The sequence below is a fragment of the Physella acuta genome, unplaced genomic scaffold (assembly GCF_028476545.2).
Source record: "Physella acuta isolate Inbredline_101_S28 unplaced genomic scaffold, ASM2847654v3 ptg000007l, whole genome shotgun sequence".
In the NCBI taxonomy this organism is placed as follows: Eukaryota; Metazoa; Mollusca; class Gastropoda; family Physidae; genus Physella; species Physella acuta.
This window is the reverse complement of record NW_026731527.1, coordinates 144011-167536: the sequence shown is the minus strand read 5'-3', so window position 1 is coordinate 167536 and position 23526 is coordinate 144011. Positions and strand designations below refer to the sequence as shown.

The following is a 23526-nucleotide window of genomic DNA, read 5'->3' as shown; positions in this document are numbered from 1 at the left end:
TCGCAGCGCCAATTGTGACGAGCGAACATTTATCCTGCCGACAACGCCAATTGTAACGAGCCAACAGTTACCATGCTCGCAACGCCACATGTAATGAGACCTAATTGCCTGTAGTGCCACGTGTTAACGAGTTTAACCACTCATTCTAGACAACATTGACCACAGTATAGATACTCAAGATGCAGGTTCGCTATTGATCCTTTATTACATGAATCAAGAAATGCTTCATAATAACACAATAAATCAACAGGAATGCTTCTCAATAATAGTCTGAATCAACTGACCCCTAACAGTCCTTCACTAGGCTTTATATAACTGAATCCACATGTCTATAATCCTCCTTAACACAATACGGCTAACCCGTTCTATAACCGACTTGACATAGTCACACAGACTGACTGATCTAAGCGAGCGATGAAGATGGAAGAGAGCTCGCTGAAACGGGAAGAGAGAGAGAGAACGAGTCCTGCTGTCCCCTCCTATTTATGCCTTGTATCCGTACTCGTTTCCGTACTTGTATTCCTCCGTAATCGATACTTGTACTCGATCTCCGACCACCAGTTGCGTAGTTCAAACGTACAGACCGTAAAATAACATCTGCGTCCTATCCATCAAAGTTGACAGGCCGTCTGAATACCGTTTCCCAAAATAGCACGCGTTGGCTTTGAGGTTGTTATCAGCCCGACCCAATAAGCCACCTGTTATCGGTTGCATCAGACCAACACTGCGTTTCGGCTTCTCGTTCGTTATCATTTGTAACTGGTAGTTAGGCCTACCCCAGTTACATCCACCCCTGCTTTTTTTGTGTGTTTTCAACCACAAACAACGCCTGGCAGGTGCACTCCTCCAAAGTCAATCGCACAGTCGTAGAAAAAAAAATCTATTGTTCCACTCACTGTCCACGACGTTCCATTCGTATACGATTGACAGTTCTACCTATTTCACATATCAACTGTGTCTACATCATCTTCCTGAGACACAAAACAGTTCTAGAATTCACATCCACCCTTTCCATTTGGTGCCTTCACCAGTTCACTTCTATAGCTCTTTGAACAGTCTGTTTTCATACCAGCGCGACCATGAAAGAATTGATGGTTGCTGACAAAAAATTTCGTATTCCTTCTGTTCCTTAAACTTCTCCGCGGACCACTTATCTGATGGTCTACCGTCTCTCTGCTTCTGGAGGGACCGGGATCCTCATTGTTGCCGGTATCCTCCCCTTGCGTATCGCTGTTGTTCTGTTGATGGTGATATGGTTCCGGAATGGGTATGTGAATTTCCGTTGTAACTTCCGGTTCCCTAATTGTCTTGGGTTTCTCTGTGTGTAACTGCTCTTCTTGCCTATTCCAATATTTCTTTAATTGAGCAATATTCGCCCACCGATCCGGTTTGGCGTGATCGATGGGTCTTATCTTAAAGGGGCCACCTGCTGCTTTAGGCATCTCCACGACTTGCCATATCTCCTGTCCCCAGAGATCGTGGATTTTGTTTCTGCCTAACGGGTGGCTACGCAGTAATACCCTGTCATTCAGTTTGAGTGGCGGGTCCTTCGTCTGTATCGGCGGTTCCCTTCGCCGAGATTCATGTTCTAGTCTTTCCTGTACTACCCTGTACATTTCTCTAATTCTTCTCATATGTTCATTCACATATTCCAGTGCGGTGTATGAGCCAGTCATACTCTCCCTTTTTCCTAGGAACAAATCAAGAGGGAGTCGAGCCTCTCGTCCGAACAGCAACATGTATGGCGAAAAGCCGGTTGTGGCATGTGGTGTGCAGTTGTATAGATATACCAACTCTGGGAGAAAATCAGGCCAACGTTTTTTCTGTTCAGGTTCTAGCGTACGCAGCAAATCATGCATGCTGCGGTTGAACCGTTCACACTGTCCGTTTCCTTTCGGATTAAATGTGGTTGTTCTAGATTTGTTGATCCCGTAGTGGTTGCACAGTTGGTTAATTACTTCTGACTCAAAGGCCCTTCCTTGGTCAGAGTGTAATTGTCTTGGTATGCCATATTTGATGAACCAATGTTGTAATAAGACCTTTGCCACTGTTTTGGCAGTCTGATCTCGTGTGGGCACCGCCACAGTCCATTTGGTGAATACATCAGTCATTACCAACACATGTTCCGTCCCATCCGATGATTGCTCCAACGACGTAAAGTCCATAGCCACAATCTCTAGTGGTTTTGTCGCTAGTAGGTGTCCTGATGGCTGTCTCATTTTGACAACTGGCATTTTCGCATGCTGACACCTCACACAAGACTCACAATGGCGTTTGACCTCCATTTCCATATTGGGCCAGTAACACCTCCGTCGTAATATTTTGTGGGTTCTGTCCTGACCCTGGTGTCCTGCCCTGTCATGTGCCAACCTTAGCACTTCTCCTCGTAATTGTCCCGGCACCACCACCTGGTGTATTGTGCCATCAATTTGGTCATGAATTCTCCGCATGAGAACACCATCCTTTATACTGAGACGGTTCCACTGACTCAGTATTTTCTTTGTTTCTCGACCAAATTGTTCTCTTTCCCTTCTTCCTGGGAATTTTTGTTCCTGGACGTGTTTCAATAGCGGTTGTAAGCCACTATCCGTTCTCTGGGCATCTCTTATCTTTTGGTGATTAAGGCAATTAAAATCACTACTGTCCATATGTTCGGGTTCCGTGGATATGTGCTCCACCCCGGTCTGCCCGTTTTGCATCACTTGTACCCCATGAGGGATATCTGTTGACGCTCTGACCTCACATATTCCTGTCAGTGTTTCTTCCTCATCACCCGGTCTCTCGTAAGGATTCCTTGATAAGGCGTCCGCATTGCCATTGGACCGCCCCGGGCGATACTTTATCTCTAGGTCAAAGAGTGCCAATTCTGCTGCCCATCGCTGTTCGATGGATCCCAACTTTGCTGTCTTTAGGTGACTCAAGGGGTTATTGTCAGTGTATACCACACATTTAGCACCCAAGAGATAGTCCCTGAATTTTTCAGTCACAGCCCATTTTAATGTCAAAAGTTCTAGTTTCATGGCGCTGTAATTTGTCATGTTCTTCTCTGATTCCTTCAGAGCTCGACTTGCATAAGCAATAACCCTGAAACCTTGCTTTTGTTGTTGTGATAGCACAGCTCCCAGACCTTTCGAGCTGGCGTCAATTTCTAACCGAAATGGTTTGTCAAAGTCCGCGTATCCCAATATCGGTGCCTCTGTCAAGGCCTTTTTCAAGAGTTTAAACGAGTTCAGGCATTCATCAGTCCATAGTTCACCTATCAGTTGTGTTTTACCTTTCTTTTTCTCCTTACTGTGTTTCTTTGTCATTTTGTTTACCAAGTCATGCAATGGTGCGGCAATTTTTGCAAAACCCGGCACAAATTTTCTATAATAGGAAGCAAAGCCCAAGAATGACCTGACCTCTACCGTAGTTGTTGGTTGTTTCCATTCTTTAACAGCTGCAATTTTATCTGGGTCAGTGGCGATGCCATCCGACGAAATCACGTAACCCAAAAAATGTACCGATTTCAAACCAAAGCAGCATTTGTCTGGGTTCAGCTTTACTCCTATCTCCCTAAGACGGAGAAACACTTGTTCTAATCTTTTTAGATGGTCCTCCCAAGTTTTTGAGTAAACTAGAATATCATCCAAATACACCAACATTATTTGAAATAGAAAGTCACTCATAGCACTCTGCATTACTCGCTGGAATGTAGCAGGTGCATTAGTTAGACCAAACGGCATACGGGTCCACTCGTACAGTCCCAGTGGAGAAATAAATGCAGTTTTATGTTGATCGTTGGGGTGCATGGCCACTTGGTGGTAGCCACTGGCCAAATCCAAGGTAGAAAAAAATCTTGCTCCCCCCAACGCATCAAGACATTCATCAATACGAGGCAAGGGGAATGCATCCCTTCTTGTAATATTGTTCAATTTCCGGTAATCACAACACAGTCTTATCTCCCCTGACTTCTTTTTTACCACTACAATCGGTGCCGCATGTGGGCTCGTACTGGTTGTAATAATTCCCTTTTTTAGTAGATCGTTCAGGTGTGCTTTCACCGCAGAGTAGTGACTTGGTGGCAATCTTCGATAAGGTTGCGCCACCGGCTTGTCTTGTAGTAAGGGTATCTGGTGTTTTATTACTTCCGTGTACCCCAAATCACCCTCATACGAGGCAAATATATCACTGTATTTCTTCAGCAATTCATTTAGTTTTGGGTCCTCAGTTTCCGGGAATGTATATGATCGGCCATCTTCTTTCTTCACCTCGGCCGTCACATTGACCGACCTAATTGTTACTTCATTACTACTGGTATTGATCAGTTCGATGCACTGTGCCGACCTTTGTACCTCGACGTTCTGTGGTACTCCTACCAGAGTGTTAGGCGGTATAAAAATTTCTTCATCCAAAACATTTGCTACCAACCCTTGAACTAGTCCGTTTTCCGCTGATGTGTATGTCCGCAGTAACACGACGCCTGCCCTCAGTGCGGCGCCACATGGTTCTATCATCACATCACCATTCACGCTTCTATCACCAATTTTTAATGTGATTGCCTTGACCGTGTTTGCCGGGACTGCTGTCCTTCCTCTGGTCTTGGCAAACCTGGCCAACTTGGATCCCCGACCTGGTGTGGTCGATCCGACAATATTTGTAAGAAATTCTGGCAACTGGCCAAGAATATTCATGCCCAACAGGCAAGGTATATTTGACACATTTGTCTCTAGGTTGTGTTTCGTAACGAACACCCCAACCTGCTTCAACCTATGTCCTGCCACCACGACATCCGCCAGAAAATAACCACAGTATGGAATGGTTAGTCCATTAGCTGCCGTCAGGCGCATGCCTGTGTCAGACCTCAACCTATGGTCTTTTCCTTTCATCCATTTGGTGTAAAAATTTTCCGTGATTGTCGTCACCTGGGAGCCTGTATCCACAATTGCCTTCACCGCGATGTCCCCAATCGTAATCACCATTTCGGGACAGACTCCCATCATTTTGCTTCTTGGGCCATAACCTCGCCCCTCTGTAGCCTGGCCCTGCCTTACAGAGGACGACCGTTTCCCTGGCAGTACCGTGCCATATGTCCGGGTTGTGAACAAGACAAACAAATTGGTCGACCGTCTGCCGTCCATTGGAGTGATGGCTTGGCAGGACGCGGCCGTCCAACCCGTCCCTGTTTTGTCCCGTTCTTTTCCTGATTCTCAGCTGTTGACCTGCTTTCCAACCACTTCAAGCGTTGGTCAACCTTCTCTAGGTGGGCCAACAGTTGAGCCATCATGGTCTCCATCGTGTCGGCCCCTGTGGGTGGGGATTGTCTCTGTTGAGGCACAGAGACTTTGTCCACCGAACAGTTCGATTGGTCCTCATCCTCGGACCTGCGGATCGCTGAGTTCCTGACCTGAAGGAAGGTCAACTGCTGGTCTCTGTGGACCTCCTCTTTCAACTCTCTCCTTAAGATCGGGGTTGCTAGCCCCTCGATGAAATGGTCCCTCAGTAGGCGTACATCAATGTCCGGTGATTTGCCCTTTACCAAATCAAAGGCCCTGTTCATCCTGTGTGAGTACTCCATCACACTCTCCGCCATTCTCTGCTTTAAGCCCACGAATCCCGATAGCAGTTGCACTCCCGACCGTCTCTCCCCAAAGGTCTCCATAATCAGATCCAGCACCTTATCTGGATCTGATTGGACGGTCCTATCGTGGCACTTAACCTCTGCCCTAACCGTTTCACCTATACTACCCATCAGCAGTCTTAATCTTTCCTCTGGTGACATATGTCTCGAGGCCCAGGCCGCTTTGACCTCTTCACTGAACCTGTTGGTTAAAGTTGGGTCTCCGTCCCCGTAAAATTTGTTAATATGGGACTCTCTGGGTAGGACCACTATATGGGTCTGCTTCTCGTCCAGAGTAGACATTTTCTTCCTTAAGTACTAAAAAAAAAAGAGTTCTTTCTTACCGTGTGTGTATGAAAAAATTTTTCCTCGTTCCTCAATTTTCACAGTTCCTGAATGTCCGAATTCACACACACACTAAACACAGTTATGCACAAGGTTGACTATAGGTGCCTTAAACGGCAAGTCTAGTTGAATTCATCCTGATCGCAGCGCCAATTGTGACGAGCGAACATTTATCCTGCCGACAACGCCAATTGTAACGAGCCAACAGTTACCCTGCTCGCAGCGCCAATTGTGACGAGCGAACATTTATCCTGCCGACAACGCCAATTGTAACGAGCCAACAGTTACCATGCTCGCAACGCCACATGTAATGAGACCTAATTGCCTGTAGTGCCACGTGTTAACGAGTTTAACCACTCATTCTAGACAACATTGACCACAGTATAGATACTCAAGATGCAGGTTCGCTATTGATCCTTTATTACATGAATCAAGAAATGCTTCATAATAACACAATAAATCAACAGGAATGCTTCTCAATAATAGTCTGAATCAACTGACCCCTAACAGTCCTTCACTAGGCTTTATATAACTGAATCCACATGTCTATAATCCTCCTTAACACAATACGGCTAACCCGTTCTATAACCGACTTGACATAGTCACACAGACTGACTGATCTAAGCGAGCGATGAAGATGGAAGAGAGCTCGCTGAAACGGGAAGAGAGAGAGAGAACGAGTCCTGCTGTCCCCTCCTATTTATGCCTTGTATCCGTACTCGTTTCCGTACTTGTATTCCTCCGTAATCGATACTTGTACTCGATCTCCGACCACCAGTTGCGTAGTTCAAACGTACAGACCGTAAAATAACATCTGCGTCCTATCCATCAAAGTTGACAGGCCGTCTGAATACCGTTTCCCAAAATAGCACGCGTTGGCTTTGAGGTTGTTATCAGCCCGACCCAATAAGCCACCTGTTATCGGTTGCATCAGACCAACACTGCGTTTCGGCTTCTCGTTCGTTATCATTTGTAACTGGTAGTTAGGCCTACCCCAGTTACATATATGATAATTTATTTTGAACATTCAGATTGCGGCGGCAAATTGACTGACCAGGCTGGAGCAATCATGTCTCCCAACTTCCCAGAGTCATATCCTGACAATACCATCTGCGGATGGACCGTCACCGTTTCTGTGTCACAAGTTATCGATTTCAGGTAAATAAAACAAATGTGTATGCCAATCATCGAATTACAGGTACAATATTACTGTAGTTTACTCAAAGTAATCCTAGATGTTTGATTTCATAAAGTATTCGATGATGACAATATAAAATAATGTTTAAATATTTCGAAGACATCCGTTTTAATTTTATTGGTTATTAAATTTGTTTACATTTGAACTTCCAGGTTATTTTAATAATAATATTGCTTTCATCTTATCAAAATTAGTCCCATAGTTATGGTGTAGCGAACCATCCACTTTTTCATGTATGGTTAAAGTCAACCTAATTGAGCACAAGTTTTTGACTGTGAATATTTTTTTTTAGGTTTAAAAGGCTTGATCTTGAACGGTATTACGACCAATACTGTATCGATTACGTCAATTTGTACGACGGTCCAGACTCTGGATCCACCTTGATTGGCACGTACTGTGGGTACCAAAATGACGCGAGCACCGCCAACATTATTGTGAGGACCACCGGCTACCAGTTGTATATCGAGATGAGATCCGATTCATCGGGGTCAAGGCCAGGGTTTAGCGCCTCGTATTGGGCTCAGAGTAAGAACTTACATAGTACATGCATAATTAATTTTTATTGCGACATAGGCTTACAAGAATACACGGTTTTAATAAACATAGGTAAAAAAACAACACAAAACGTAAAATTAAGGTATCTTTTAAACCGAAGTACAAAGAAAAATACAACACATTTGAAAAAAAAATTATCCCTAATGGGCTAGATGGGACAGCGTGGTTGAATGGTGGAGTGCTCGCATGCTTGCCGGAAGATCCCGAGTTCAGATCGCGGTCCCTGAGTCCATCCAGCTCTGATGTGTACCTGATTCACAGTAGGTAAAGTAACGACGGCTGGGGATTATGCTGACCACATCCTTCCTGAATGTGCCGAGACCAATAAACATATGAAACCTATTTATCTGCCCTATAAAAACGATACTTTCTTATGTGCTCGTCCTAATTAATACACAAAGGCAGTGCTTCTTTCAGACATTTTTGGCGGACTTAAATTTCCATGGGGTCGGATACTGGTTAAATATTGTATTAAAAAAAAATTACGAGCCGACCCGCGGTGTAGCATACGCCACTATTTAGTTGTTTTATTTTCTACGCGCCCCGTAAAAGCAGCCGTCCGTGACGACAGTTTACAGACGACAAAAAAGACCAAGCTAAACTTCTTACCACAGTTTTAAATCGTTTAAAAGCTAAATTATCTGCCCCTAATAGGCATCGACCGGCTCTACTATTGTAAACATTTGGGGTGAACCATAGCTCAACTGACTGGTAGGGGTGGGGGTGGTTGAGAAATGGTCTGTTGCGCATGCCTGGAGAGCGAGTGAGGGGGTGCGATGTGGGTTAGATAGTCAGCTTGCATCGTCTTACCCATAAAGAGAATTATATATATATATATATATGTATGTATATATATATATATATATATATATATATATATATATATATATATATATATGTATATGTATATATATATATATATATATATATATATATATATATATATATATATATATATATATATATATATATATATATATATATATATATATATATATATATAAAGCAATGTATGTGTGTCTGTGTGTGTGTCTTTTATGCATTACCACACCTCTTATCACATCGCCGTGAAACTTCGGGAAGTTGTTGAGAATATTCCTGGGGAGGTTTCTGCGAAAAATAAATTTCAAATTCGCAGGGGTGGCGCCCCGGCAGGGCGCGATTTGTTTTTTCTCTATATACCATATATAAAAATAAAAGTCTATTTTGATTTCACACTGTTCATCCGATAGCCATGAAACTTTGGGGAGTTCGTTATAACCCTCTAGGGAAGGGTTGTGTAAAAAAATAATTGTAATTTCGCAAGGGCGGCGCCACGGGAGGGTGCGATTTTTCTCTATAATACATATATAAAAATAATAAAAGTGAATTGCGGTGACACCGTTCACACGATCGCCATGAAACTTTGGAAACATGTAGAGAATACTACTAGGAAGATTTCTGCGCTAAAAACATTTTCAAATTTGCAGGGGTGGCGCCCCGGCAGGGCGCGATTTGTTTTTTCTCAATATGCGGCATATAAAAATAATAAAAGTGAATTGCGGTGACACCGTTCACACGATCGCCATGAAACTTTGGGGAGTTTATTATAAAACTCTAGGAAACGGTTCTGTAAAAAAATCATTTTTAATTTCGCAAGGGCGGCGCCACGGGAGGGTGCGATTTTTCTCTATATACGGTATATAAAAATAAAAGGTGTGACACCGTTATCCGATAGCCATGAGACTTTGAGGGAGTTGATTAGAACAATTCAGGGAAGGGTTCTGTAAAAAAAATCCTTTTTAAATTTCGCTAGGGCGGCGCCACGGGAGGCTGCGATTTTTCTCTATATAGGCCTACGGTTTATAAAAATAAAAGTCTATTTCGGTTTCACACCGTTCATCCGTGTACCATGAAAGTTTGGAGAGATGATAAGATCACTTAATAGTAGGGTTCTGCAAAAAAATATTGTTTATTATTGCAAGGGCGGCGCCCTCCGGGGGGGGGGAGCGATTTTTTTTCTCTATACACGGTATATAAAAAAAAATCGGATGCGGTTCATCCGAGTGCCATGAAACTTTAGGGATCAGATGAGAATAATCCCGAGAATATTTCTGCGAAAAAGAGAACTAAAGTTTCATAAGGGCGGCGCCATATAGGGTACAACTTTCGTCAATACACGGTTTGGCGCCCAGAGTTTTAGAGCGACTATGTTGGCACTTAGCATACGTTAATCGAGCGTCCTGCATTGCGAGTAAGGAGTACTACTATATTCAGCGGTAAAACTACAACAGGCTTCTAAAAATAACTTTGTAACGAGAGGAAATCCTTCTGTACATTTTCGTCACCTTGCCAAAGATGAAAAAATAACTTTTTGAATGTGAGGAGCCTACTCTAGAGTTTCGTCACTTTGCGAATGATGCAATAAGCATCTATTATTAGACAATTCAGTCAGAAATTGTGATCGAGCATCTAACAATAGACCATTAGTAACGCTAGCATATTGATCAGTCACACTGATGTTTAAAACACGTCAAATACTTTTTTTACGTGTTAAAGAAAAAAATCCTGTTAATTTGTGTCACTTTAGCGAATGACGAAATCTGCATCATTATTAACAGGATGCTATTTGGCCGATGGCGCCTTTTAGTTTTAAGGAGCCAGGGGTCGTACGCCGCGCCTATGCGGTAGTGTAATCGGGGGGTGGGGGCCCTGAGAGCGCCCCTCTACGTCTCTGACACATGGGTGGTCACCGAAGTGTATTCTACCATATCATTTCGGTGAGCGATTAATGTACACTCAATGTTTTCATGCGGTAGTGTAGGTAAACCCGTGTCCCGATATTTATGATCCAAGCGCAGGCATTGTTTACATTTAAATAACTCACTTTTAGAAAAGACGGTCACGCGTCTAAGAACATATGATTGGTAACGCGTTGGTGAAATCCTAATACATTCGTCAAACTTTCTTCTATCCTCGCGGCAACGCGCGGGGGACGGGTACGCTAGTATATATATATATATATATATATATATATATATATATATATATATATATATATATATATATATATATATATATATATATATATATATATATATATATATATATATATATATATATATATATATATATATATACATATACATATTTTCTTTTTCTTTCGTGGTGGATGTTGTGGATATGCTTCGGGGGGGGGGGATGTGCTGCGCCACCTAAAGAGATGCACGAAAGATGCATAACGACACAATATTTCCCCCTGTATATTTTTCTTCTATCATTCCATTTTGTAACCACACACCTACACACACTCACACACGCACACAACTTTTTAACTTGATCACAATCCAATTCTCTACAGCATGCCCAGAATTTTTCTACGGACTTGATTACTGCCAGACACCCTGCGTGTGTGACCAAGAAAACACAGAATACTGCAACAACCAAAACGGCAGCTGCAACTGCAAACCGGGATGGTTAGGCCGGGACTGTTCAGTGGACATCAACGAGTGTGAGGACCCAAACATATGTGTAGATGTCTACTCTGTGTGCAGCAACACCAAGGCTGGCTACGATTGTTTGTGTAAACCTGGGCTACAGAAAAACATCACAACCGGAGCTTGTTACGGTAATAGAATCTAGTGTATACTAATTTACTCTTGACACATTTTTAAAAGTAGAATAAAAAACTAAGTGCCCATATATATATATATATATATATATATATATATATATATATATATATATATATATATATATGCGTTTGTTATATGTGTGCTTATATGAGCGATACAGACATGAATTCATCAACCAATATTTGAAATGTGCTTAAAATTTTTATAACTTTACGTTTTTTTTAATTGCACACTTTTATGGAAAGGTTATGTATCAAATTATAACTTGTGAAGAAAAAAAAAGAAAGAATGTACACATAATTTCTTGATGCATTATTATTTATATTCAAAATATATACTTTAATCGTGTCTCCCGCCCCCTCCGCATCGAATATTTAGTAAGCCCCATCCCCCGTCCCCCTCTCCCACCGAGAAAGATACATGAAAGAAACACTGCTCCGAACAAAAACTCTTTGACTAGGCTAAGCGTCCGCGGAACATCAATCTCTCGTTTTTAAGCTCCCAGCTTGCATCATAAAAATGCTCATAATCTTCTAACTCGGACTTTGATCGGTGACCACTAACCATTTCATGAACCATCGGGCCAATGTCCAATAAAAAATCACGTTTTTTTGGACATTAAGTCTACTAGTAGGCCACCCGGTCTTTGTGAGAAACATACAATATGATCTGATAAAAACTAACCTACCCACAGATGTAAAAGAATGCAAGACAAAAACGTGTTCCCATGCCTGCGGCGTGACATCAACAGATCCATGGACGGAAGTTTGTTACTGTCCTAGAGGCATGAGGTTAAGTGCTACAGATGACAAGACTTGCCAAGGTCGGTGTTTACTTTACTGACATAATTTTATTATATCGGCATACACTGTAAAATATAGAGTGATTTTTTCTTATTCAAAAATACTTATCAGAAAATATTAAATGCACTGCTGTTATTTCAAAAATATTTGCCAAAAGCCAAATTAAAAAAAAAAGATTATTTTAATTCATCTTCATTATATAACAATGCATTAATAGTTGTTAAACATTAAGTATATATTATTATGAATATATTTTTAAACCATTTTTTAATTAAATATTAAATTACTGTAAATTTAATTATTTTTAACAATTAATTTTTGTGTTAAATAGAATGCGACGATTGGACCTTTGGAGACAACTGTGAACATAGCTGTAGTTGTGTCCCTGATCACACTAAGTCCTGTAACAAAGTGACGGGACTGTGTAACTGTAAACTGGAGTGGTTTGCAAAAAACTGTGAACAAGATGTTGATGAGTGTATTCTACAGAAACCACCTTGTACAGTAGGACACGACAACGCTGTGTGTTACAATACCGAGGGATCTTTCGACTGTAGATGTATAAAAAACTTCGAGTCTTTCAACAAGACATTTTGCGATGGTAAGAGAGCAAATTTATTCAAGCAGTTTTCATTTTTCTTTCTTTTTTTTGTTTTCTTAATTGTAGTTTGCTTCCCTCCTACAAATATTGTTCATAATGTTATACCTAACACTGCCATTGACTCCGACTTCCTTTCTAAATTGGTTCTTTAGCCCTTGTCCACCCAAGAATAATCTGCAATGCAGTAGCTGCTTGATTTTGGCGTTTTCTCTCCTACATGGGTTGATGTCTCCAGCTGACGAACATCATTTGCCCTTAGTCCAGCCCTTAGCAACAGTGACCTCTCCCACCTAACACGACTTTCATTTAAAAAATACTTTCTATATTTCCTTTTATTGCTTAATAGACTCGTAGCACGTTTTTTGTTAATTAAGATGTGTGATAGATATGGTTTAAAAAAATTCGTTTTACATTTACATCATATTGATGCTTAATTTAGGGGGTTGGTTATAAGGGTGGACAAAGCATACACACTTCAATATGCCATTATTAACAGCTCGACATCATTAATCAATTACTACAAACTACCTCTAAAACATATTGCTTGATGACCACAATGGGAATTCGCATTTACAACATTTTGGCAAATTTCGTTTTCAGAATGTGGTAAAACTTTGCAGATGTCTACCGGGATAATAGAATCTGACAATTATGTTCAAGAATATTTCAATGTGCAGACACAAATATGTAACTGGACATTACAAGCCGCTCCTGGGCAGCTTGTCACTTTACAGTAAGTCAATAAAATAAAATAAAATTCTTTGAAATATTTTTATATCTAGTGAAGATTCACGTGAATCGATCAACCTGTCATTGCTGTAAAATTTAATAAGTAAAAATAAAACACTTTAGTTTACAGTAACTTCCTAATAGCAATCACACTGGCTTTTCTCAAAAAAATATTTCTTTGATTCGCCTATCTTTTAATTACATTACGCTCATACTGTATTAACGGTATACATAACCTGGTGACAGACTGGCATACCCAAATATCAGATTTCTTAAAACTTCTGCAAAAAATAGGATTTTCATAATATTGAGATTACTGATTTTATGCAGCTCTGGAGCTCATCTGCTTGTAATTAATATTATGGAGCTCATCTGCTTGTAATTAATATACCTGCATTAATTTTTTGCTTTTTTTTGTTTTCAGATTGCGCTTTAAATATCAGTGGGTTTACCACTCTCTTTATGTTTACGATGGAGTCAACTCGAGTTCAAATCTTTTAGCAGCGTTTTATGATCAGTATTATGATGCTAATTCTAACATTCAACTTATTCGATCTTCGGGAAATAAAATGTTTATAACTAGAAACGCTGTACAGTACACAACTTATTCTACTGGTTTTACTGCTTCTTACTGGATGCATGGTAATACTAAGATGTATAGGTTTAGTATGTGTTTTATAAAATGAAATGCCACTTGCTTAATATATTGTACTTTCGTGTATACAGTGAAACATGTAACATAACTAATTTGAATATTATTGGAAAATATAGTTCAAAATATTAGACCGTTTACTTATTTTTAAAAATATTATTGAAGATATTGCCTATGATATTTATTTGAATAAAATAACTTAAAATATTTTGAAGTTCTTCTGTTTAATTCATATAGTTTTTTGTTTACAATTGATATTTAAATCTTTTCATGTTTTATACGACAGATTTTTTTTTTATCTTTACTAAGAGTGTCCCGAATTTTTCCATGATGCCAATTGCTCAACACCTTGCCCTTGTGTGATTCCAAACTCACAAAAATGCATGAGCCTCACTGGTGAGTGTGTCTGCAAGCCGACCTGGAAATCGTCTGACTGCTCGGTTGATGTGGATGAATGTCAGGAGACACCATGGGTTTGTCCTGACTACACAGACTGCAATAATCTAATTGGCGGCTACGAATGTTTGTGCAAAGAAGGAATGGTCAAGTCACCTGACAATGCGTCATGCGTTAGTAAGTTATAAAATTAGAAATATTACAGATAAATTATTACTTTTTATTTAAATTAGAACAGTTTTTATAAAAAAAAAATGAAATAGAGATTAATAGCGAAATATTTTCAATAAAGTTTACCATTTTTAAACAAGCTAACGTTATTTTTAGAGTTAACTGTGGTTGTTTTATGTAGCCTGTATTAATTTATGCTCAAATACAATTATATGAAAATAAAGTAAATGATGTTGTCAACAGTAAGTCCTGGTGCTGAATGTCCAACGTCTGCTGAGAGAAATTGCTCCCACGTATGTGTTAGCATAACACCACAAGGTCAAAGTTCACCTGTAGAGATGTGCTATTGTCCAATGGGAATGAAGCTACAAGGGGATCAATGTTTTGGTTAGTAAACGATTTTGATAAGCAGTTATTTTAGATTTCGAGTATAGAGTAGGCAAACAATGTGATCATATTTTAGAAAGTGCATGATAGAATATTTAAATTAATCGACCTACCAGTTGACAAGTGGAAAATATAACTAATATTTTATAAGTGGAGTATTGTAAAGTTAAAAGTTATTTATAATGATTATAAGTGTCACACTATGATAATACTACACAGTGATAACATAATTTAATAATTTTTCACAATTGTCAGATTGCACAAACTTAACTTATGGACCGGACTGCAGGTTAGATTGTCCTTGTGTCCATAGCAACATTCTGTCTTGCCACAAGAGATATGGCACTTGCAACTGCACGTCAAATTTTACTGGGTCCAAATGTACTGACGACGTTGATGAATGCACCAAAGGAACATACAATTGTCGACAAAACAGTATCTGTGCTAACACAATTGGAGGGTATATTTGCCCATGCGAGAACAATTATGGGTATTATGAATCAAGCGATGGGACCTGTGTGCAACTAGGTAATCCATTTAATCGTGAATGTTCTTCTATGTTTTTAGGTATTTCTATATATATATATATATATATATATATATATATATATAAGTGAAATAAACATCCCTTTTAACTAAAAATACCCGTGTTTAAGAACAAACATTTTTTATCTGTGTTTGCTCGCCAAAAAGCATCACTGTCTTTTCATTCAACAGACTGCAACCACGTGTTAACAAATGCCTCAGAATCGGTAATAAGCCCTAATCCATCATACAACTTCTTCCGTAATGCAAACTGCTACTGGTCTATTACTGTTGAAGCGGGGAAAGTTGTCTCTCTGAAGTAAATTTTGTCTTTAATTTTTTTAGCCCTTTTGTCTCAATTCTTTACTGCTTGTACTAAGTTCAGTATTGGTTTGGCTGTACTCCTAAATGATACAGTCAGACCAAATATTATAAGGCCTATATATTAGCACATCAACAAGTAGAACTAATAGAATTTAGAAAGTATTAGTTAATAATGGAAATATCTAGGCCTACTTATCAAAAGAAATGTAAATAACAAATTCTTGTTTAAAACATAAAAATCAATCCGAAACGAAGTCGTTTTTTTCTTGATGTAGGTCTATAAAGATATGAGATTAGAGAAATGAGCAGGCTAGATAATTTAATTGTATTTAAATCTCAGTACTATTGACTACAATCCCTATATATCGAAATAGTATATAGGGCCTAAGCCTAAAGTTTTCATGCTTGCAGTTTTAATTTTTAAAATTCTGAAATGACTCAATTTCATAGTTTTCACTCAAATAAACCCTTTACAAGACAGCTTTTATAACATTTGAAATTAAAGAAAGTAATTAGATTGAGAGACTTTTTTTTTCCTTTTTATTGCAGTCTTTTATCTAACATGCTTCCTCCGTCTGTCTCTCTGTCCTGGCACGTGGGTCAATGACCCGATGAAAATGCAGTCTGACATCAAATTTTACTTAATTGTGTGCCTAATTTATTCTATCAGATTGCATTGTCATCGGGTCTCGACCCACGTGTTAAGTTGGAAACGAATCGGTCTGTTAGAAGTGCTCGAAATTGCGCTCTGCAGTTTCGATCTATGACGGTCGAAGAACGAGAGAGGAAGGAAATTAAATAAAAGCGTATTAATCTGCTGTAATAATAAACTTTAATGTATTAAAACACTAAAAAGGAGAAAACAAATGCTTTACTTTAAATATAGAATAATTAACTACTAGTTACATGACTACAAATAGATGCGCTGATCGCTTTTTAAATTCTTGTATAAGTATTAACACTTAATTTAACTTTTCCTTTTTGTTATTTAAAATAGTAGTTCATTTATTATATATTTAAATAGTTGTTTCTCCTTTTTAGCATTTATTACTTAAAAGCTTTTTATAATAATGCTTTAATGCATTTTTTTTACAGATTTGATAGCTTTTACCTGTATTCTGACTACAAATGCGCGTTGTCTTACCTAGAAGCATACGATGGAAACAGTCCTGCAGGAAGATTTATTGGTCGTTATTGTATATATGGAATTCCTAGTATCATCAGGACAAAGGGAAATCAAATGTATCTTGTCTATGTTAATACCTATAGCTACTCTTATGCAAGTTTTTATGGCAGCTACACATCACATGGTAAAACATTTGTTTCAATATAACATATAATCATTCTTTCACCATCAAATGTAATTTTTTAATTTTTATTTTAATATACGGAATAATCAGGTAGGAAATAAAGAAGTTCTTTCTTTTCCGACTAAAGGAATGCGGTTTATACTGCAGTTTAAATATAGTTTATCTGTTTTTAAAGTTGAAATAAGAAGGGATTGTTTGCTCTGACTATATCCATGGACCTTTAACTCCCTCAACTTGATTCAAGTAAGCTACACATAGTAAATTGGTGGATTAGGGAATATTGTTTCCTATCTCAAGCCATGAAATACAGTTAGAGTCTTTTAAATTAGGAATTATGTTCTGATTATACGACCACACCTTCTCATCCAAAAAATGAGCTAGATGTTTTTAATATACTATATAGGCCTAATTATATTACGTTTTCGTTGGAATTGGAAGTAAGTTTTCGTTAATATAGGAATACATTTTATATATAGTTTGCCGTAGCTTCACCTATGGCCTGACATCATGTGACACAAGCTGTAAATGTGTGAAAGAAAACACCCAGTTCTGTGACAACACCAATGGCGAGTGTATCTGTAAGCCAGGCTGGACCATGGGAGATTGTTCTGCAGACGTCAATGAATGTCTGGCAACAAACAAAAAAGTCTGCCCAGAAAATTCCTTCTGCATAAACTCCCCTGGCAGTTACGCATGCAGTTGTCTACCTGGGTTTGTGATGAATGCAACAACAGGAACTTGTGATGGTGAGTATAAGAATAGGCCTAGGTCTACACCAATACTTTGGATATTTATTTAATTATTTTTTTATTAATGTTACAGTACATTAATTAGATTGCAACTTTTATCAGAAGAAGAAACATATCACAAATATATAATATTTTTTATATGTTAGTATTTTTCTATTGTAAATAATCAAATATTTTTTTTTAAATACAGTTAGTACAGAATGCACAATCTTAAAATGTTCACATGCTTGCACTGTTTTGGGAGTTGGTGAAGAACAGTGTTTATGTCCATATGATTTAGAACTCGACAAAGACACCCACTTAGACTGTATTGGTATGTTGTATAGTAAAATATATCTGGAAAAGTAAAGCTTATTGAAATCTTAGTGCTCATTGTTAACCTGCTTAAAATCTAGAAAAAAATACAAGTTTAGTAAGGATTTTGCTTATGTGTTTATACCCAGCCTAAAATGTTTTATACTGACATAGATCTTGGGTCTAAATATCAGTTTTTATTGTATATTTAATATTTTTAAACTTGAACATAACTTAGTCTATGATTATTTTCTTTTTTTCTCATAACGAAAAAATATTAGTTGTAAATAAAACAACATTTTTTACTATAGTAATGAATCATGCAGATAATGATTTTTTAATAGTTATTTTTTCTCACAGTGCCTTACTACATATATGGAGAAGCTGCAAATGACAAAAAGCTTTCAGAAAACATATTGACTGAATCGACTTACCTGGTCAGCACACCAATCAAATTTATTTCTGGGGCTCCCTTTAACAACGCAACACAGCCTGAAGCTTATGTAAGTAATTATTATATATTATAGACCTATGCATATTTCTATAATTGGCCATCTTAAAATTTATATTTATAATAAATTATGTATAGTGAATTATTATGATTTAAAGTAGGGCCTATAATAAATGTAAAAGAATATTCCAGTTTTGACAAATTTATTAATTAGACTTATACATGCTTATTTTCTAAACTATCTAAATGTTTAATATTCTTCATAGGTGTTGTCTAATGGTGTGTTTGGTTTTGGATCCCAACCAATCACACTAAGTGGCACCCCTAATTTGAAGTTAGCCAGTCAGAAAGGACTTAACATTATAGCTGCCTACTGGGCTGACATTGACCCTGATATTGGTAACACTTCCTGCTTGTTATTTTACTTTTGTCTGAGTTTTTTTAAAACAGTTAATTCTAATTTAATTTATTTAAAAAATGTATTTTTCTATTTTAGTTAGTATTTTGTAACACCTAAATTGTACCCTAATGATTCACATTGTGTGTAACCAAACAGGCAATGTCTACTACCATCTGTATGAAAGATGCGGCCATGTTTTCTCTGATACAAATGACATGGAGTCCCCAGCCCTGGTACAAGTAATGATGAGGGCCAGCAAGGATGTACAGAAATATTTCTCACTCTCTGGTTTTGAAGTTAATAAAGCTCTAGTTGTCACCTGGGAGAATGTTCAACCATTTGCACCATCTAAAAAAGTAAGGAGAGCTAGAGTTAATTTCTGTAATTTCAATATTACAACAGTCAATTTAACTCAGGATATTACTTGATGCAACTGTATTCATATCCTAATATATAAAAGCCAATGTGTGCACTTCTCTCTCTCTGTGTCCGCAAAATATTTTCGCAGAATATCTTATCACATAGGAATCTTCAGCGATATATGGAGAACTTGATACGGACGTTTGTTAAAAATAATATGGCAGATGTTTTAAATGTATAAACAAAATTTTATTTAAAGAAAAAAAATGAAAGCAATTTCGAATGTAGAAAAACAGTTTTAATGCATGAAACAATGTAGTTAATAATGTTTATACTAAGGAAAGAGCACACAACTAATGACGTCATCTTCCGAGTTTAGAATATAAAAAAAGGAACTATTTCATTCAACTTTGACTTAGATCGGCGTACGGTATGAAATCTAATTCTAGATCTATACAATACAATTTTCTCGCCCTAAACTTATAAAATTTACTTTATCTATTTGGAATCTAGAGATTCTAGATCTAGACTAGTTGACTAGATCTAGGCAAAAACTAGATGTAGACGCTAAGATCTGGACCCTAGATGTAGATTTAGACTATCTACCAGGGGCAGAACTACAGTGCCGCCAGACCCCGCAATGCGGGGGGGGGGGGGGCCGGGTCATTTAGGGGCCCACAGCCGACCATAATCAATTTTTTTTAGTTAAAAAAAATAACTTTGTTGCATATTTGACTTGATGGTTGTTTTGTAAAAAGAATACTATAGCTGCGGTTTCATTATCTTTATTCTATAGACACCATCCCGAGCAGTGTTTCTTCCAGACTTTTGTCTACGGGGGGGGGGGGGGCACTTGAAATTTTCGTGGGGGGGGGGGGGCCGGTAGACTTTCTTCGGGGGGGGGGGGGAGGCGGACACTGTTGAAAGTTTATATTTTCTATATAAATTATATAAATTTCATTTCGTTCGGTGGGGTGGGGGAGCTGTAAAATGAGTCCTCTTTCTCCAACAATCAAACACACGCTGTTATCGGAAAAATTCTTTTGAAAATCACGTGAATAATAGGCAAACGTTCAAACCACATCCATGACTTATTTCCCTTTTTTAAATAGCAAGTATGTGTGCTCTCAAATACCTTTTAATAGATTTGCACTAAACAAATTTAAAAGCAATTACTTCTCTTAATTATTATTTTAAAAAAACATAATTAAGAATGACAAAGCATAAAAAGGAAATTTATAAAAAACTAATAATATAAATAAAAAAAAAAAACATAAAAATAAACTTAACGCGAGAAACCATACACATACAAAGCTTTTATGCTTCATATTCTTTTGACCGACTTAATCGTTGGTAGCATTATAGAAAACATATATTAAAACAGATATTTTCAGTCTAATAGCACTCACAGAAATGTGACGTGTTGTTGTAAATTGTTTTAATTTCTAAAAAAAATAATAACTATGTTAAATATTTTTTAAAACTCGAACAAGCCCGAAATCAGTACTCTGTGTTGGTATTTTCGAATTTTGTTTATATATATATATATATATATATATATATATATATATATATATATATATATATATATATATATATACATATATATATATATATATATATATATATATATATGGGGCCCAAAAAATTTCTTTGCGGGGTGGCCCTTTTTTTCTAGTTCCACCACTGCTATCTACTCTAGAATCTATTCCAATAATAAATTTCTATATTAAACTATTTCAGGCCTTAATTATTTTATAGAAATCTTGTTTGTTTAGCTATGGAATTGGCTTATTTGGGATAAAATTAATTTGAAAGAATATGCCTATTTGCGTAAGTTAAATTTCTTAAGTATGTCTTTTATTCTTCAAAATTAATAAGGTGCCCAAATAGCTAAGATGACATTGTACTTGATACCATGCAAATGGTACGGGTTCGAGACACACCAAGTCAATCTTGATTTTTTATTTATTTTTTATTTGTTTTTTTATATGTGAATTTTAAAATGTAAAAAAAGGAACTATTTCATTCAAACTTGATTTAGATCTAGATCTATAGGCGTATGCTACGAAATGTATTCAATTTTATCGGTCAAACTAATACAAATTACTTTTAAAAAAAACATAATGACCATTGAATAGCCAGGTTTTTCCGGAATCATTTAATTCTTTTAATCATCGTGTGCATTTAATAAGGTGTTCTGTTGACTAATAATGTGTATAATTTGGTATTAATTTTTCAAATACATATTAGAAGTCTATGTTATTTTAAAATGTGTCTGATTTTTAGCTATTTAGTTATATCTTTGCATTGTCGCTAATATTGTTCAATGTGTAGTAAAGCACATTGCGTTTTGACCAATAATTATTTTTATAAAATATTAGGATATTTGTAGCCTTTGTTTATTTAAATTAGCAAGATTTTTAGCTATTTAGTTATTTCTTTGCTTTGTCACTAATATATCACCGTGTAGTGTTGCATTTTGATCAATAAATATTTTATGACTTATTATTTCCAAATATGTATAACATTAAAAATATATAGGCCTAAAAGTCACGTGTAACAGGTACCGAAGGCTAGTAGCCTATATTGTTTACAAATTAATAATAGGAGGGATAAGTTTATACATAAAATCACACTTTGAGAGTATGACACTGTACAATTTACAAGAAAAAGAGAAATGGAGTGAATTATTTAGGGATTTGATGATTCCAATAGATTAACTGGTATAAAATAACAATTATACTATTCAATTTTCAGTTTAAGGAGTTCAACACTATTCAAGCCATTTATGTGAGTGGCTGGGAAACAGAGACTGTAAATGGAAGGATAACAATACACAGTAAAAATTAAAATTTCATAAAATATTAACATTATTTATACCTTTATATAAAGTTGTATGACAATGAATTGAATACAAAATTTGTTTTTTCTTAAAACTATTTGAAATGGAGATATTTTACATTTGTGTAGGTTTATATTACTCTTGATATGCTAGTAAAATATAATTCAACAAAAGTTTAAAGTTAATTTTTTGCACATATATTGACTATATAAAAGACAAATTAATCTTGATTAATTTTTGTAAAATCGATGTTCATTAAAATTCAAATAAGAATAAAGCAAGTTTGCCGACCACAGTTGTCTGAAATTCAAATATTTTAAAAATGTTTTTTCTATTTTGGACTTATTGCATTAGTTTCCTATAAATTTAATATATTAGTATTTTTGAACAAATTTACTTCTTTGGAAATATATTTTTAATTGGTTGACGTTTTACTTAATAAATGTTCAATTTAGTTTTTAGTATTTAATTATTAAGCAAATTAAGTATTTAAAAATACATTTACAAAATGTATGTCTGTTTATAAAGGGATTTTAACAAAATATACTTCTTAGTTTATATAAATATATTTATATAAATAAATAAATATATTGTAATTTGTTTTTACAGAAGAGGAGACAGCATATGTCATCTTTATTTACCAACAAGGACAAATGTCATGGAACTATGTTCCAGAGAGACCAATAGTGATTGGGACAACAGGAAACAACAACCAAAATTTTGTAGCTGATTTGAATTCACCACTTGTAGTCAAGCTCTCAACTCTTCCAGGAAACAAAGGTTTATAACATAACAGCTACACAATATTAATAAATAATATCAAATTTAAAATGTAAATATATGCATCATTAAATACATTTAGACATGTATAAATAGATACATATGTACATGTAGATTTATTTAAAAGTATTTAATATTTATTTGCAGGTTATACAGGAATCACAGCTTTTGAGGTTGGTCAAGTGTCCAGTTATGATACAAAATGCTACCAGTACATCTGTAGCAACAGCTACCTGCTTGATGATCCTGTATTCAGGTATGATAAACAGCAGTTGTACACATGCCCATGTACACTGGAGAGGTTGGGACGCCAATGGCAGCTCTATGAGAAACGTGGAGAGAAACAAGACATTTACTGCTACTCCATCAGCAATGTTGCTAAACGAAGGATGTTAAAAGGAAATAAAAGAAATATGGTTTGTGTTAATACATATAAAA

At 36.8% G+C, this 23526-nt stretch overlaps 1 protein-coding gene across 1 annotated transcript in view; it reads left to right on the top strand.

The window, feature by feature from the left end:
- Positions 1–23526, top strand: part of LOC131944081 (uncharacterized) — a 42118-nt gene that overhangs the window by 1515 nt on the left and 17077 nt on the right. Inside the window, exons 3-22 of the mRNA XM_059304622.1 lie at positions 6976–7102; positions 7435–7667; positions 11038–11304; positions 12006–12134; positions 12446–12715; positions 13316–13448; positions 13869–14086; positions 14406–14669; positions 14907–15050; positions 15306–15578; positions 15768–15894; positions 16995–17209; positions 17686–17955; positions 18149–18271; positions 18613–18755; positions 18970–19102; positions 19260–19459; positions 22224–22305; positions 22918–23088; positions 23236–23504. Of these exons, the coding sequence (XP_059160605.1) occupies positions 6976–7102; positions 7435–7667; positions 11038–11304; positions 12006–12134; positions 12446–12715; positions 13316–13448; positions 13869–14086; positions 14406–14669; positions 14907–15050; positions 15306–15578; positions 15768–15894; positions 16995–17209; positions 17686–17955; positions 18149–18271; positions 18613–18755; positions 18970–19102; positions 19260–19459; positions 22224–22305; positions 22918–23088; positions 23236–23504 (3791 nt within the window). The remainder of the gene's footprint in view (positions 1–6975; positions 7103–7434; positions 7668–11037; positions 11305–12005; positions 12135–12445; positions 12716–13315; positions 13449–13868; positions 14087–14405; positions 14670–14906; positions 15051–15305; positions 15579–15767; positions 15895–16994; positions 17210–17685; positions 17956–18148; positions 18272–18612; positions 18756–18969; positions 19103–19259; positions 19460–22223; positions 22306–22917; positions 23089–23235; positions 23505–23526) is intronic.